At 40.2% G+C, this 15,000-nt stretch overlaps 1 protein-coding gene across 1 annotated transcript in view; it reads left to right on the top strand.

Moving 5' to 3' along the window:
- Window positions 1-358: 358 nt before the first annotated feature.
- The window catches only part of LOC123731881 (NLR family CARD domain-containing protein 3), a 20,265-nt gene continuing 5,623 nt past the window's right edge, over window positions 359-15,000 (top strand). Inside the window, exons 1-2 of the mRNA XM_082972111.1 lie at window positions 359-2,142; window positions 2,375-2,548. Of these exons, the coding sequence (XP_082828237.1) occupies window positions 761-2,142; window positions 2,375-2,548 (1,556 nt within the window). The 5' untranslated portion in view covers window positions 359-760. The remainder of the gene's footprint in view (window positions 2,143-2,374; window positions 2,549-15,000) is intronic.

The following is a 15,000-nucleotide window of genomic DNA, read 5'->3' on the forward strand; positions in this document are numbered from 1 at the left end:
TTTAAAAGCTGTAGCTAAAGTACAGCTAAAGTAGCTGTGTAACTCAATGATATTGTAGCAGCCTTAACACAACACCTAGTGACCTCATCAAGTAGCAGAAGGGATGTGTTGTGTTGATTAATTTAGAGAGAGAGAGAGACAGAGAGACAACATTAATAATACCATCAATAACACCAATAATAATATAATCAGTCACACCAGTCTGTAATGCATTATGAAAACATTTACACATTTATACTGTCAGTTAAGAGAATAAATGATTATAATTTAAACTTTATAACAGTCCTACAATACTGTAGGCATTAAAACAGATGTAATATTAATATCCTCTGTGTTATTTCTTCATTCAGATGAGCTTGCTGTGATTTGCCAACGTGAACTCAAATCTAATCTAAAGAAGAAGTTTCAATGTGTATTTGAGGGGATCGCTAAACAAGGAAACCCAACACTTCTCAATAAGATCTACACAGAGCTCTACATCACAGAGGGAGGAACAGGAGAGGTCAATAATGAACATGAGCTGAGACAGATTGAGACAACAACCAGGAAACAAGCAAGACCAGAGACTGCAATCAAATGTAACGACATCTTCAAACCCTTAACTGGACAAGACAAACGTATCAGAACTGTGCTGACAAAGGGAGTCGCTGGCATTGGAAAAACAGTCTCTGTGCAGAAGTTCATTCTGGACTGGGCTGAAGGAAAAGCAAATCAGGATGTTCAATTTGTATTTTCATTCCCTTTCCGGGAGCTGAATTTGATGAAAGAGGACAAACACACTTTCATTGAACTTCTCAATCACTTTTCAATGGAAACCAAACAATCAGGAATCACCATCTACAACAAGTACAAAGTTCTGTTCATCTTTGATGGTCTGGATGAGTGCCGACTGCCCCTAGACTTCCAGAAGAACAAGATCTGTTGGGACGTCACAGAGTCAACCTCAGTGGATGTTCTGCTGACAAATCTCATCAAGGGAAATCTGCTTCCCTCTGCTCTCATCTGGATAACTACCCGACCTGCAGCAGCCAATAAGATCCCTTCAGGGTGTGTTGACCAGGTGACAGAGGTACGAGGGTTCAATGACCCACAGAAGGAGGAGTACTTCAGGAAGAGATTCAGTGATGAGGACCTGGCCAGCAGAATCATCTCACACATAAAGACATCAAGGAGCCTCCACATCATGTGCCACATTCCAGTCTTCTGTTGGATTTCTGCAACAGTCCTTGAACACATGCTGAAACATAAGAGAGAAGAGATGCCCAAGACTCTGACTGAGATGTACACAGACCTTGTTGTGTTTCATACCAAACAGGAGAATGAAAAGTATCTTGGGAAAGAAGAGACAGGTCCACACTGGAATAAAGAGAGCATTCTGTCACTGGGAAAACTGGCTTTTCAACAGCTAGTGAAGGGCAATCTGATTTTCTATGAAAAAGACCTGAAAGAGGCTGGCATTGATGTCAATGAAGCCTCTGTGTACTCAGGATTGTGCACACAGATCTTTAAAGAGGAATGTGTTCTGTACCAAGACAAGGTGTACTGCTTCGTTCATCTGAGCATTCAGGAGTTTCTGGCTGCTGTGTATGTGTTCCTCTCATTCATCAACAACAATGAGAATCTAATGGACAAACAGCAAACAAAGTCCAGTATATTTTCTCTGCTGTACAGAGACAAGTCTGAAGTTACTGTCTACAAGAGTGCTGTGGATAAAGCCTTACAAAGTGAGATGGGAAACCTGGACCTGTTCCTCCGCTTCCTTCTGGGACTTTCACTGGAGTCCAATCAGAAGCACTTACGAGGTCTACTGACAAAGACAAGAAGCAGCTCAAAGACCCATGAAGACACAGTGAACTACATCAAGGAGAAGATCAGGGAGAATCCCTCTCCAGAGAGCTGCATCAATCTGTTCCACTGTCTGAATGAACTGAATGACCATTCTCTAGTGGAGGAGATCCAAAGCTACCTGAGCTCAGGAAGTCTCTCAAAAACCAACCTGTCACCTGCACAGTGGTCAGCTCTGGTCTTTGTGTTGCTGACTTCAGAAAAGGAGCTGGATGAGTTTGACCTGAAGAAATTCTCCAGATCAGAGGAAAGTCTTCTGAGGCTGCTGCCAGTGGTCAAAGCCTCCAGAGCTGCTCTGTGAGTAAATAAAATGACATATAAGAAGTATTCATCAGGAAGAAATATTATGTTTAGTGAAAAATATGTATTATAATATGTATATTGAAAAACATATTGAATAAATGCATTGATGGAAGATGAATCTATATGTTGTTTGGGAATATGAACCAAATGCATCTACCGTTGTCCTTCTATACTACTGGTGTTAAATTAACAGTGTGTTTGTGAAGTCATGATGATCTCGTTGCAGGCTGTCAGGCTGTGGAGTCACAAAGAAAGGCTGTGCTTCTCTGGTCTCAGCTCTGAAGTCAAACCCCTCACACCTGAGAAAGCTGGACCTGAGTAACAATGACCTGAAGGATTCAGGAGTGAAGCAGCTCTCTGCTGGACTGGGGAATCCCCACTGTAAACTGGAGACTCTGAGGTCAGTATTCCTGTAGTTGGTCAACAAGTGATAACTGTTCACCAGATCCACATGTGTTTACCAGACACACATAGTCCACACCATATGTGTTTGGACAGTGAAGCTTACAGTTTTAAATGTGGTGCTATGCTCCAGCATTTTGGATTTGAGATACAATGTTTCATATTAGGTGACAGTACAGAATGTCACCTTTTATTTGAGGGTATTTTCATACATATCTGTTGCACCGTTTAGATATGAAAGCACTTTATGTATCTAGTTCTCCGATTTGAAAAAGTTGAACATATTTGGACAAATTCACTTATATTGTATTACAGTTGTCATAAGTTTAGTATTTAGTCCCATGTTCCATGCCTGCAGTGATTACATCAAGCTTGTGATTCTACAAACTTGTTGAATTCATTTTTCAGTTTGTTTTGGTTGTGTTTTGGATTATATTTTTCCTAATAGAAACTGAATGGTGAATAATGTCCTGTCATTTTGGAGTCATTTCACTTGTATTGTCAGTAAGAATAGAAGATGTTTCTGAACACTTCTACATTCATGTGGATGCTACCATGATTATGAATAATCATGAATGAATCGTGAATGATGATGAATGAGAAAGTTACAGAGGCACAAAGATCAGACCCCCTCTGTTATTGGTGTTATTCTGTATACTTCTGGACCTTCTTTGGACACTGTGTTAACTAACCTCCAGACGAGCTTCAATGCCATACAACTCTCCTTCCGTGGCTTCCAACTGCTCTTAAATACAAGTAAAACTAAATGCATGCTCTTCAACCGATCGCTGCCTGCACCTGCCCGCCCGTCCAGCATCACTACTCTGGACGGTTCAGACTTAGAATATGCGGACAACTACAAATACCTGGGTGTCTGGTTAGACTGTAAACTCTCCTTCCAGACTCACTATAAGCATCTCCAATCCAAAATTAAATCTAGAATTGGCTTCCTATTTTGCAACATAGCATCCTTCACTCATGCTGCCAAACATACCCTTATAAAACTGACCATCCTACCGATACTCGACTTCGGCGATGTCATTTACAAAATAGCCTCCAATACCCTACCATTAAAATTATAGACTGATCATTTCTTTGTCAGTGGGCAAACGTACAAAATCAGCAGGGGATCAAATACATTTTTCCCCCACTGTACTACCCACCACTGCGACCTGTACGCTCTCGTTGGTTGGCCCTCGCTTCATATTCGTCGCCAAACCCACTGGCTCCAGGTCATCTACAAGACCCTGCTAGGTAAAGTCCCCCCTTATCTCCGCTCACTGGTTACCATAGCAGCACCCACCTGTAGCACGCGCTCCAGCAGGTATATCTCTCTGGTCACCCCCAAAGCCAATTCCTCCTTCGGCCGCCTCTTCTTCCAGTTCTCTGCTGCCAATGACTGGAACGAACTACAAAAATCTCTAAAACTGGAAACACTTATCTCCCTCACTAGCTTTAAGCACCAGCTGTCAGAGCAGCTCACAGATTACTGCACCTGTACATAGCCCATCTATAATTTACCCCAACTACTTCTTCCCCTACTGTATTTATTTATTTAGCTCCTTTTCACCCCATTATTTATATTTCTACTTTGCACTTTCTTCCACTGCATATCTACCATTCCAGTGTTTTACTTGCTATATTGTATTTACTTTGCCACCATGGCCTTTTTTTGCCTTTACCTCCCTTATTTCACTTCATTTGCTCACATTGTATATAGACTTATTTTCTACTGTATTATTGACTGTATGTTTGTGTAATACTCTTGTTTGAACCAAGTATTGAGTTTATTTGTTATAATTAATTGGTATTATATTTAAAAGATGATTGAATTGCTCCTAAACTGTAATGTTGTTAATGCATTATGCTTTTTGAAGAAATATTTATTTAATGTATAAGTGAATAGTTTGTTTTACTTTGAAGTTTCCGTTTTGACCAATAAGGTCGCTTGTTAAGTTGTGGCCAATGGGAGTTGACCTGGTTAACGGGAGGGAAAAAGACGTTGATGAAAGGATGGACGTTTTACCTCAGGACGGTTGGTGAAGAAAAATTATAAAAGAAGACGACAGAACTACAACAAAACCCATAGCTACTAAGACATGAAGGGAAATACATATTTTATTTAATAAAAGAGTTGTTATAATTTAGTTAAAACTTAGTAAAGACTGAAGCTACCGACTCGTTGTGGAGGTATTAGCCAGCTAGAGGTTAGCCTAGCATCGTGTGACACCGGGAGATAATTGCTTGGGAAGTTTAACGAGTTCGTGTTGCCATGGGGATATCGGTTACTAAGGAGTACTGTCTGCATGGGTAGCTGTGTTGCCATGGACTTTGTGAGGAAACCTGCATGGAACTGCCATACTTCGCTGAGGGAATATCTACCAATTCGTGAGTAACCACAATGTGAGGTGCTTAATTTGGACACGGGTTGTGCACGACTCATTGGGGTTTATTATTATTATTTTTTTCTTTTGATGTTGTGTCTGAACATGTATTTGTGTTTGAAAATGTTTTAATACACATATGGAACATTATGTATGTTGCCTTGGTGGAGTCATTAATTGTTTTAATTTAATGCATGGGATGGTTTATCCTGATTCAATAACAGAAACCTATAATCATTTCATCTGAAGTTAATACCCTATTGTCATAACCCTAGATAGTTTACAATAGGAATTCTTATTGGAGATGTCCTTCTCACCTAACATCCCATGCTGCTGAGATACTCTACATATGTTAATATTGTGAGAGTCATATTCAAGCCTGGTGAGAGGGTTACATTTGTTTAACTCCATGTGTTACTCTGTGTTGTTATATGTGTCGAACTGCTTTGCTTTATCTTGGCCAGGTCGTAATTGTAAATGAGAACTTGTTCTCAACTTGCCTACCTGGTTAAATAAAGGTGAAATAAATAAATTGGTAATGGTGAGAGGTTAGCATGTTTTGTTGTAGCCTCTGTTATTGGTAATAGTGAGAGGTTAGCATGTTTTGTTGTAGCCTCTGTTATTGGTGATGGTGAGAGGTTAGCATGTTTTGTTGTAGCCCCTGTTATTGGTAATGGTTAGAGGTTACCATGTTTTGTTGTAGCCTCTGTTATTGCTAATGGTGAGAGGTTAGCATGTTTTGTTGTAGCCTCTGTTATTGGTAATGGTGAGATGTTAGCATGTTTTGTTTTAGCCTCTGTTATTGGTAATGGTGAGAGGTTAGTATGTTTTGTTGTAGCCTCTGCTTTTAGTAATGGTGAGACGTTAGCATGTTTTGTTGTAGCCTCTGTAATTGGTAATGGTGAGAGGTTAGCTGTTTTGTTGTAGCCTCTGTTATTGGTAATGGTGAGAGGTTAGCATGTTTTGTTGTAGCTTCTATTATTGGTAATGGTGAGAGGTTAGCATGTTTTTTTGTGGCCTCTGTAACTTTTTCACTCATTCTGATTCATGATTTATTCATGATTTTTCTTAATCATGGCATCATCAGAATTTAATTTTTAATCGTCAATCACATACAGTTGAAGTCGGAAGTGTACATACACTTAGGTTGGAGTCATTAAAACGTGTTTTTGAACATCTCCACAAATTTCTTGTTAACCTCTTACATCTAGATGTTCCGCTAGCGGAACACCTGCTCCAATATCCAATGATGGGCGTGGCGCGAAATACAAATTCCTCTAAAATCCGAAAACTTCAATTTTTCAAACATATGACTATTTTACAGCATTTTAAAGACAAGACTCTCGTTAATCTAACCACACTGTCCGATTTCAAAAAGGCTTTACAGCGAAAGCAAAACATTAGATTATGTCAGCAGAGTACCCAGCCAGAAATAATCAGACTACCCATTTTTCAAGCTAGCATATAATGTCACAAAAAAACAAAACCACAGCTAAATGCAGCACTAACCTTTGATGATCTTCATCAGATGACAACCCTAGGACATTATGTTATACAATACATGCATGCTTTTTTCAATCAAGTTCATATTTATATCAAAAAACAGCTTTTTACATTAGCATGTGACGTTCAGAACTAGCATACCCCCCGCAAACCTCCGGTGAATTTACTAAATTACTCACGATAAACGTTCACAAAAAACATAACAATTATGTTAAGAATTATAGATACAGACCTCCTCTATGCACTCGATATGTCCGATTTTTAAAATAACTTTTCGGTGAAAGCACATTTTACAATATTCTCAGTAGATAGCCCGGCATCACAGGGCTAGCTATTTAGACACCCAGCAAGTTTAGCACTCACCAATATCAGATTTACTATTAGAAAAGTTTGATTACCTTTCCTGTTCTTCGTCAGAATGCACTCCCAGGACTTCTACTTCAATAACAAATGTTGGTTTGGTCCAAAATAATCCATCGTTATATCCAAATAGCGGCGTTTTGTTCGTGCGTTCTAGACACTATCCGAATGGTAAATAAGGGTCGCGCGCATGGCGCATTTCGTGACAAAAGATTTCTAAATATTTCATTACCGTACTTCGAAGCATGTCAACCGCTGTTTAAAATAAATTTTTATGCCATTTTTCTCGTAAAAAAGCGATAATATTCCGACCGGGAATCTGTGTTTCGGCAAATAGAGGGAAAAACACAAAGACGGGGGCGGCTAGTGCGCGAGCCTAAGCCCTTTGTCCTCTGATAGACCACTTAGCAAAAGCGCTCGTGTGTTTCAGCCAGGTCTTTGAATTACGTCATTCAGCTTTTTCCCGGGCTCTGAGCGCCCATGGAAGACGTAGGAAGTGTCACGTTAGAGCAGAGATCCTTTGTAATGGATAGAGATGGCAAAGAAGTTCAAGAAATGGTCAGACAGGCCACTTCCTGTACAGAATCTTCTCATGTTTTGGCCTGCCAAATGAGTTCTGTTATACTCACAGACACCATTCAAACAGTTTTAGAAACTTTGGAGTGTTTTCTATCCAAAGCTAATAATTATATGCATATTCTAGTTTCTGGGCAGGACTAATAATCAGATTAATTTGGGTACGTTTTTTATCCAGCCGTGAAAATACTGCCCCCTAGCCATAACAGGTTAACAAACTATATAGTTTTGGCAAGTCGGTTAGGACATCTACTTTGTGCATGACACAAGTAATTTTTGAAACAATTGTTTACCGACAGATTATTTCACTTATAATTCACTGTAATACAATTCCAGTGGGTCAGAAGTTTACATACAATAAGTTGACTGTTCCTTTAAACAGCATGGAAAATTCCAGAAAATTATGTTATGGCTTTAGAAGCATCTGGTAGGCTAATTGACATCATTTGGATGTATTTCAAGGCCTACCTTCAAACTCAGTGCCTCTTTGCTTGACATCATGGGAAAATGAAAAGAAATCAGCCAAGATCTCAGAAAAAAAATTCTAGACCTCCACAAGTCTGGTTCATCCTTGGGAGCAATTTCCAAACGCCTGAAGGTAACACGTTCATCTGTTCAAACAATAGTACGCAAGTCTAAACACCATGGGACCACACAGCCGCCATTCCGCTCAGGAAGGAGACGCGTTCTGTCTCCTAGAGATTAACTTACTTTGGTGCAAATCAATCCCAGAACAACAGCAAAGGACCTTGTGAAGATGTTGGAGGAAACAGGTACAAAAGTATCTATATCCACAGTAAAACAAGCCCTATATCGACATAATCTGAAAGGTTGCTCAGCAAGGAAGAAGCCACTGCTCCAAAACCACCATTAAAAAAAGCCAGACTACAGTTTGCAACTGCACATGGGGACAAAGATCGTAGTTTCTGGAGAAATGTCCTCTGGTCAGATGAAACAATACAAGAACTGTTTGGCCATAATGACCATCGTTATGTTTGGAGGAAAAAGGGGGAGGCTTGCAAGCCAAAGAACACCATCCCAACCGTGAAGCCCGGGGGTGGCAGCATCATGTTGTGGGGGTGTTTTGCTGCAGGAGGGACTGGTGCACTTCACAAAATAGATGGCATCATGAGGGAGGAAAATTACGTGGATATATTGATGCAACATCTCAAGACATCAGTCAGGAAGTTAAAGCTTGGTCACAAATGGGTCTTCCAAATGGAAAATGACCCCAACAATACTTCCAAAGTTGTGGAAAAATGGCTTAAGGACAACAAAGTCAAGGTATTGGAGTGACCATCACAAAACCTTGACCTCAATCCTATAGAAATTTGTGGGCAGAACTGAAAAAGCGTGTGCGAGCAAGAGGCCTACAAACCTGACTCAGTTACACCAGCTCTGTCAGGAGGAATGGGCCAAAATTCACCCAACTTATTGTGGGAAGCTTGTGGAAGGCTACCCGAAACGTTTAACCCAAGTTAAACAATTTAAAGGCAATACTACCAAATACTAATTGAGCGTATGTAAACTTCTGACCCACTGGGAATGTGATGAAAGAAATAAAAGCTGAAATTAATCATTTTCTCTACTATTATTCTGACATTTCACATTCTTAAAATAAAGTGGTGATCCTAACTGACCTAAGACAGGGGATTTTTACTAGGATTAAATGTCAGGAATTGTAAAAATGGAGTTTAAATGTATTTGGCTAAGGTGTATGTAAACTTCTGACTTCAACTGTATGTATTAAAATACCCTCAAATAAAAGGTGACATTATATACTGTAACCTCATATGAAACATTTGATCTGAAATCCAAAATGTTGGAGTACAGAGCCACATTTAAAATGTTTGCTTCACTGTCAAAATAGCTATAGTGTGGACTGTATACTCAATACAATCTAAATCTGATACCTCACTGTCTGTCTTTTGACTGATACTGCTTTTAAACTGGTCTGGTCAGTCTACTCAAATATTTGTACTATATATGTTTCTATCTGCAGGCAATACTTTGATCATTTGTCATTTTTAATGATGATACATTAATTTACGAATAGATATGGCAGGTTTCAGGACACTGATATCTGAAAAATGTTGAAAAATTATACTTCCACTATTTTCACCACCAAAGCATAGCAGTGTGATTTTAATATGATTTGACTCTTTGCAGGCTGTCAGGCTGTCTAGTCACAGAGGAAGGCTGTGCTTCTCTGGTCTCAGCTCTGAGGTCAAACCCCTCACACCTGAGAGAGCTGGACCTGAGTAACAATGACCTGAAGGATTCAGGAGTGAAGCTGCTCTCTGCTGTACTGGGGAATCCCCACTGTAAACTGGAGACTCTGAGGTCAGTATTCCTGTAGTTGGTCAACAAGTGATAACTGTTCACCAGATCCACATGTGTTTACCAGACACACATAGTCCACACCATATGTGTTTGGACAGTGAAGCTTACAGTTTTACATTTGGTGCTATCCTCCAGCATTTTGGATTTGAGATGTGTCATATTAGGTGACCTTACAGAATGTCACCTTTTAGTTGAGGGTATTTTCATTCATATCTGTTTTACCATTTACAAATTAAAGCACTTTCTGTACGTAGTTCTCCCATTTGAAGAAGTCCTAATTATTTGGACAAATTCACTTATATTGTATTAAAGTAGTCATAAGTTTAGTAGTTGTACCATATTCCATGCCTGCAGTGATTACATCAAGCTTGTGATTCTACTAACTTGTTGAATTCATTTTTCAGTTTGTTTTGGTTGTGTTTTGGATTATGTTTTTCCTAATAGAAACTGAATGGTGAATAATGTCCTGTCATTTTGGAGTCACTTCACTTGTATTGTCAGTAAGAATAGAAGATGTTTCTGAACACTTCTACATTCATGTGGATGCTACCATGATTATGAATAATCATGAATGAATCGTGAATAATGATAAATGAGAAATTTACAGAGGCACAAAGATCAGACCCCCTCTGTTATTGGTGTTATTCTGTATACTTCTGGCCATTCTTTGGACACTGTGTTAACTAACCTCCAGACGAGCTTCAATGCCATACAACTCTCCTTCCGTGGCCTCCAACTGCTCTTAAATACAAGTAAAACTAAATGCATGCTCTTCAACCGAACGCTGCCTGCACCTGCCCGCCTGTCCAGCATCACTACTCTGGACGGTTCTGACTTAGAATATGTGGACAACTACAAATACCTGGGTGTCTGGTTAGACTGTAAACTCTCCTTCCAGACTCACTATAAGCATCTCCAATCCAAAGTTAAATCTAGAATCGGCTTCCTATTTCGCAACATAGCATCCTTCACTCATGCTGCCAAACATACCCTTATAAAACTGACCATCCTACCGATCCTCGACTTCGGCGATGTCATTTACAAAATAGCCTCCAATACCCTACTCAATAAATTGAATGCAGTCTATCACAGTGCCATCCGTTTTGTCACCAAAGCCCCATATACAGTGGGGGAAAAAAGTATTTGATCCCCTGCTGATTTTGTACGTTTGCCCACTGACAAAGAAAGGATCAGTCTATAATTTTAATGGTTTATTTGAACAGTGAGAGACAGAATAACAACAAAAACATCCAGAAAAACGCATGTCAGAAATGTTATAAATTGATTTGCATTTTAATGAGGGAAATAAGTATTTGACCTCCTCTCAATCAGAAAGATTTCTGGCTCCCAGGTGTCTTTTATACAGGTAACGAGCTGAGATTAGGAGCACACTCTTAAAGTGAGTGCTCCTAACCGCAACTTGTTACCTGTAAAAAAGACACCTGTCCACAGAAGCAATCAATCAATCAGATTCCAAACTCTCCACCATGGCCAAGACCAAAGAGCTCTCCAAGGATGTCAGGGACAAGATTGTAGACCTACACAAGGCTGGAATGGGCTACACGACCATCGCCAAGCAGCTTGGTGAGAAGGTGACAACATTTGGTGCGATTATTCGCAAATGGAAGAAACACAAAAGAACTGTCAATATCCCTCGGCCTGGGGCTCCATGCAAGATCTCACCTCGTGGAGTTGCAATGATCATGAGAACGGTGAGGAATCAGCCCAGAACTACACGGGAGGATCTTGTCAATGATCTCAAGGCAGCTGGGACCATAGTCACCAAGAAAACAATTGGTAACACACTACGCCGTGAAGGACTGAAATCCTGCAGCGCCCACAAGGTCCCCCTGCTCAAGAATGCATATACATGCCCGTCTGAAGTTTGCCAATGAACATCTGAATGACTCAGAGGACAACTGGTGAAAGTGTTGTGGTCAGATGAGACCAAAATAGAGCTCTTTGACATCAACTCAACTCGCCGTGTTTGGAGGAGGAGGAATGCTGCCTATGACCCCAAGTACACCATCTCCACCGTCAAACATGGAGGTGGAAACATTATGCTTTGGGGGTGTTTTTCTGCTAAGGGGACAGGACAACTTCACCGCATCAAAGGGACGATGGACGGGGCCATGTACCGTCAAATCTTGGGTGAGAACCTCCTTCCCTCAGCCAGGGCATTGAAAATGGGTTGTGGATGGGTATTCCAGCATGACAATGACCCAAAACACATGGCCAAGGCAACAAAGGAGTGGCTCAAGAAGAAGCACATTAAGGTCCTGGAGTGGCCTAGCCAGTCTCCAGACCTTAATCCCATAGAAAATCTGTGGAGGGAGATGAAGGTTCAAGTTGCCAAACGTCAGCCTTGAAACCTTAATGACTTGGAGAAGATCTGCAAAGAGGAGTGGGACAAAATCCCTCCTGAGATGTGTGCAAACCTGGTGGCCAACTACAAGAAACGTCTGATCTCTGTGATTGCCAACAAGGGTTTTGCCACCAAGTACTAAGTCATGTTTTGCAGAGGGGTCAAATACTTATTTCCCTCATTAAAATGCAAATAATTGTATAACATTTTTGACATGTGTTTTTCTGGATTTTTTTGCTGTTATTCTGTCTCTCACTGTTCAAATAAACCTACCATTAAAATTATAGACTGATCATTTCTTTGTAAGTGGGCAAACGTACAAAATCAGCAGGGGATCAAATACTTTTTCTCCCCACTGTACTACCCACCACTGCGACCTGTACGCTCTCGTGGTCTGGCCCTCGCTTCATACTCGTCGCCAAACCCACTGGCTCCAGGTCATCCACAAGACCCTGCTAGGTAAAGTCCCCCCTTATCTCAGCTCGCTGGTCACCATAGCAGCACCCACCTGTAGCACGCGCTCCAGCAGGTATATCTCCCTGGTCACCCCCAAAGCCAATTCCTCCTTCGGCCGCCTCTTCTTCCTGTTCTCTGCTGCCAATGACTGGAACGAACTACAAAAATCTCTAAAACTGGAAACACTTATCTCCCTCACTAGCTTTAAGCACCAGCTGTAGGAGCAGCTCACAGATCACTGCACCTGTACATTGCCCATCTATAATTTACCCCAACTACCTCTTCCCCTACTGTATTTATTTATTTAGCTCCTTTGCTCCCCATTATTTCTACTTTGCACTTTTTTCCACTGCATGTCTACCATTCCAGTGTTTTACTTGCTATATTGTATTTACTTCGCCACCATGGCCTTTATTTGCCTTTACCTCCCTTATTTCACTTCATTTGCTCACATTGTATATAGACTTATTTTTCTACTGTATTATTGACTGTATATTTGTGTAATATCCTTGTTTGAACCAAGTATTGAGTTTATTTGTTATAATTAATTGGTATTATATTTAAAAGATGATTGAATTTCTCCTAAACTGTAATGTTGTTAATGCATTATGCTTTTTGAAGAAATGAGAGGTTAGCATGTTTTGTTGTAGCCTCTGTTATTGGTAATGGTGAGAGGTTAGCATGTTTTGCTGTAGCCTCTGTTATTGGTAATGGTGAGAGGTTAGCATGTTTTGTTGTATCCTCTGTTATTGGTAATGGTGAGAGGTTAGCATGTTTTGTTGTAGCCTCTGTTATTGGTAATGGTGAGAGGTTAGCATGTTTTGTTGTAGTCTCTGTTATTGGTAATGGTGAGAGGTTAGCATGTTTTGTTGTATCCTCTGTTATTGGTAATGGTGAGAGGTTAGCATGTTTTGTTGTATCCTCTGTTATTGGTAATGGTGAGAGGTTAGCTTGATGTAGTCATTGCAGTCAAAGAATATGGAACCAAATACTAAACTTTTGACTAATTTAATACACTATGAGTGAATTGGTCAGGAAACATATGACTTCTTTAACCTCTCTAGGGCAGGTGGCACCAAATCGTCCCACCTACGTAACAGCCAGTGTAATCCTGTGGCGCGTTATTCAAAAACCTCAAAAATGCAAATACTTCAATTTCTCAAACATATGACTATTTTACACCATTTTAAAGACAAGACTCTCGTTAATCTAACCACACTGTCCGATTTCAAAAAGGCTTTACAACGAAAGCAAAACATTAGATTATGTCAGCAGAGTACCCAGCCAGAAATAATCAGACACCCATTTTTCAAGCTAGCATATAATGTCACATAAACCCAAACCACAGCTAAATGCAGCACTAACCTTTGATGATCTTCATCAGATGACAAACCTAGGGCATTATGTTACACAATACATGCATGTTTTGTTCAATCAAGTTCATATTTATATCAAAAACCAGCTTTTTACATTAGCATGTGACTAGCATGTGACTAGCATTCCCACCGAACACTGCCGGTGAATTTACTAAATTACTCACGATAAACGTTCACAAAAAGCATAACAATTATTTTAAGAATTATAGATACATAACTCCTCTATGCACTCGATATGTCAGATTTTAAAATAGCTTTTCGGTGAAAGCACATTTTGCAATATTCTGAGTAGATAGCCCGGCATTACAGGGCTAGCTATTTAGACACCCACCAAGTGTGGTACTCACCAAAGTCAGATTTACTATAAGAAAAATGTTATTACCTTTGCTGTCTTCGTCAGAATGCACTCCCAGGACTTCTACTTCAATAACAAATGTTGGTTTGGTTCAAAATAATCCATTGTTATATCCAAACAGCGGCGTTTTGTTCGTGCGTTCAAGACACTATCCGAAAGGGTAAAGAAGGGTGACGAGCATGGCGCAATTCGTGACAAAAAAATTCTAATTCTATTCCATTACCGTACTTCGAAGCATGTCAACCGCTGTTTAAAATCTATTTTTATGCCATTTTTCTCATAAAAAAGCGATAATATTCCGACCGGTAATCTGCGTTTAGGTAAACAGACGAAAGAAATTAAAGCATGGGGTCGACTCGGGCACGCGCCTAAGCCCATAGTACTCTGATCGGCCAATTGCCAAAAGCGATAATGTGTTTCAGCCAGAGGCTGCCTCGATATCGTTCAGCTTTTTCCCGGGCTCTGAGAGCCTATGGGAGCCGTAGGAAGTGTCACGTTAGAGCAAAGATCCTCAGTCTTCAATAAAAAGAGCCAAGATGAAACACAACTTGTCAGACAGGCCACTTCCTGCTTGAAATCTTCTCAGGTTTTGCCTGCCATATGAGTTCTGTTATACTCACAGACACCATTCAAACAGTTTTAGAAACTTTAGAGTGTTTTCTATCCAAAGCCAATAATTATATGCATATTCTAGTTACTGGGCAGGAGTAGTAACCAGATTAAATCGGGTAT

This window comes from Salmo salar, unplaced genomic scaffold (genome assembly GCF_965601325.2).
Source record: "Salmo salar unplaced genomic scaffold, fSalSal1 ptg000578l, whole genome shotgun sequence".
In the NCBI taxonomy this organism is placed as follows: domain Eukaryota; kingdom Metazoa; phylum Chordata; class Actinopteri; order Salmoniformes; family Salmonidae; genus Salmo; species Salmo salar.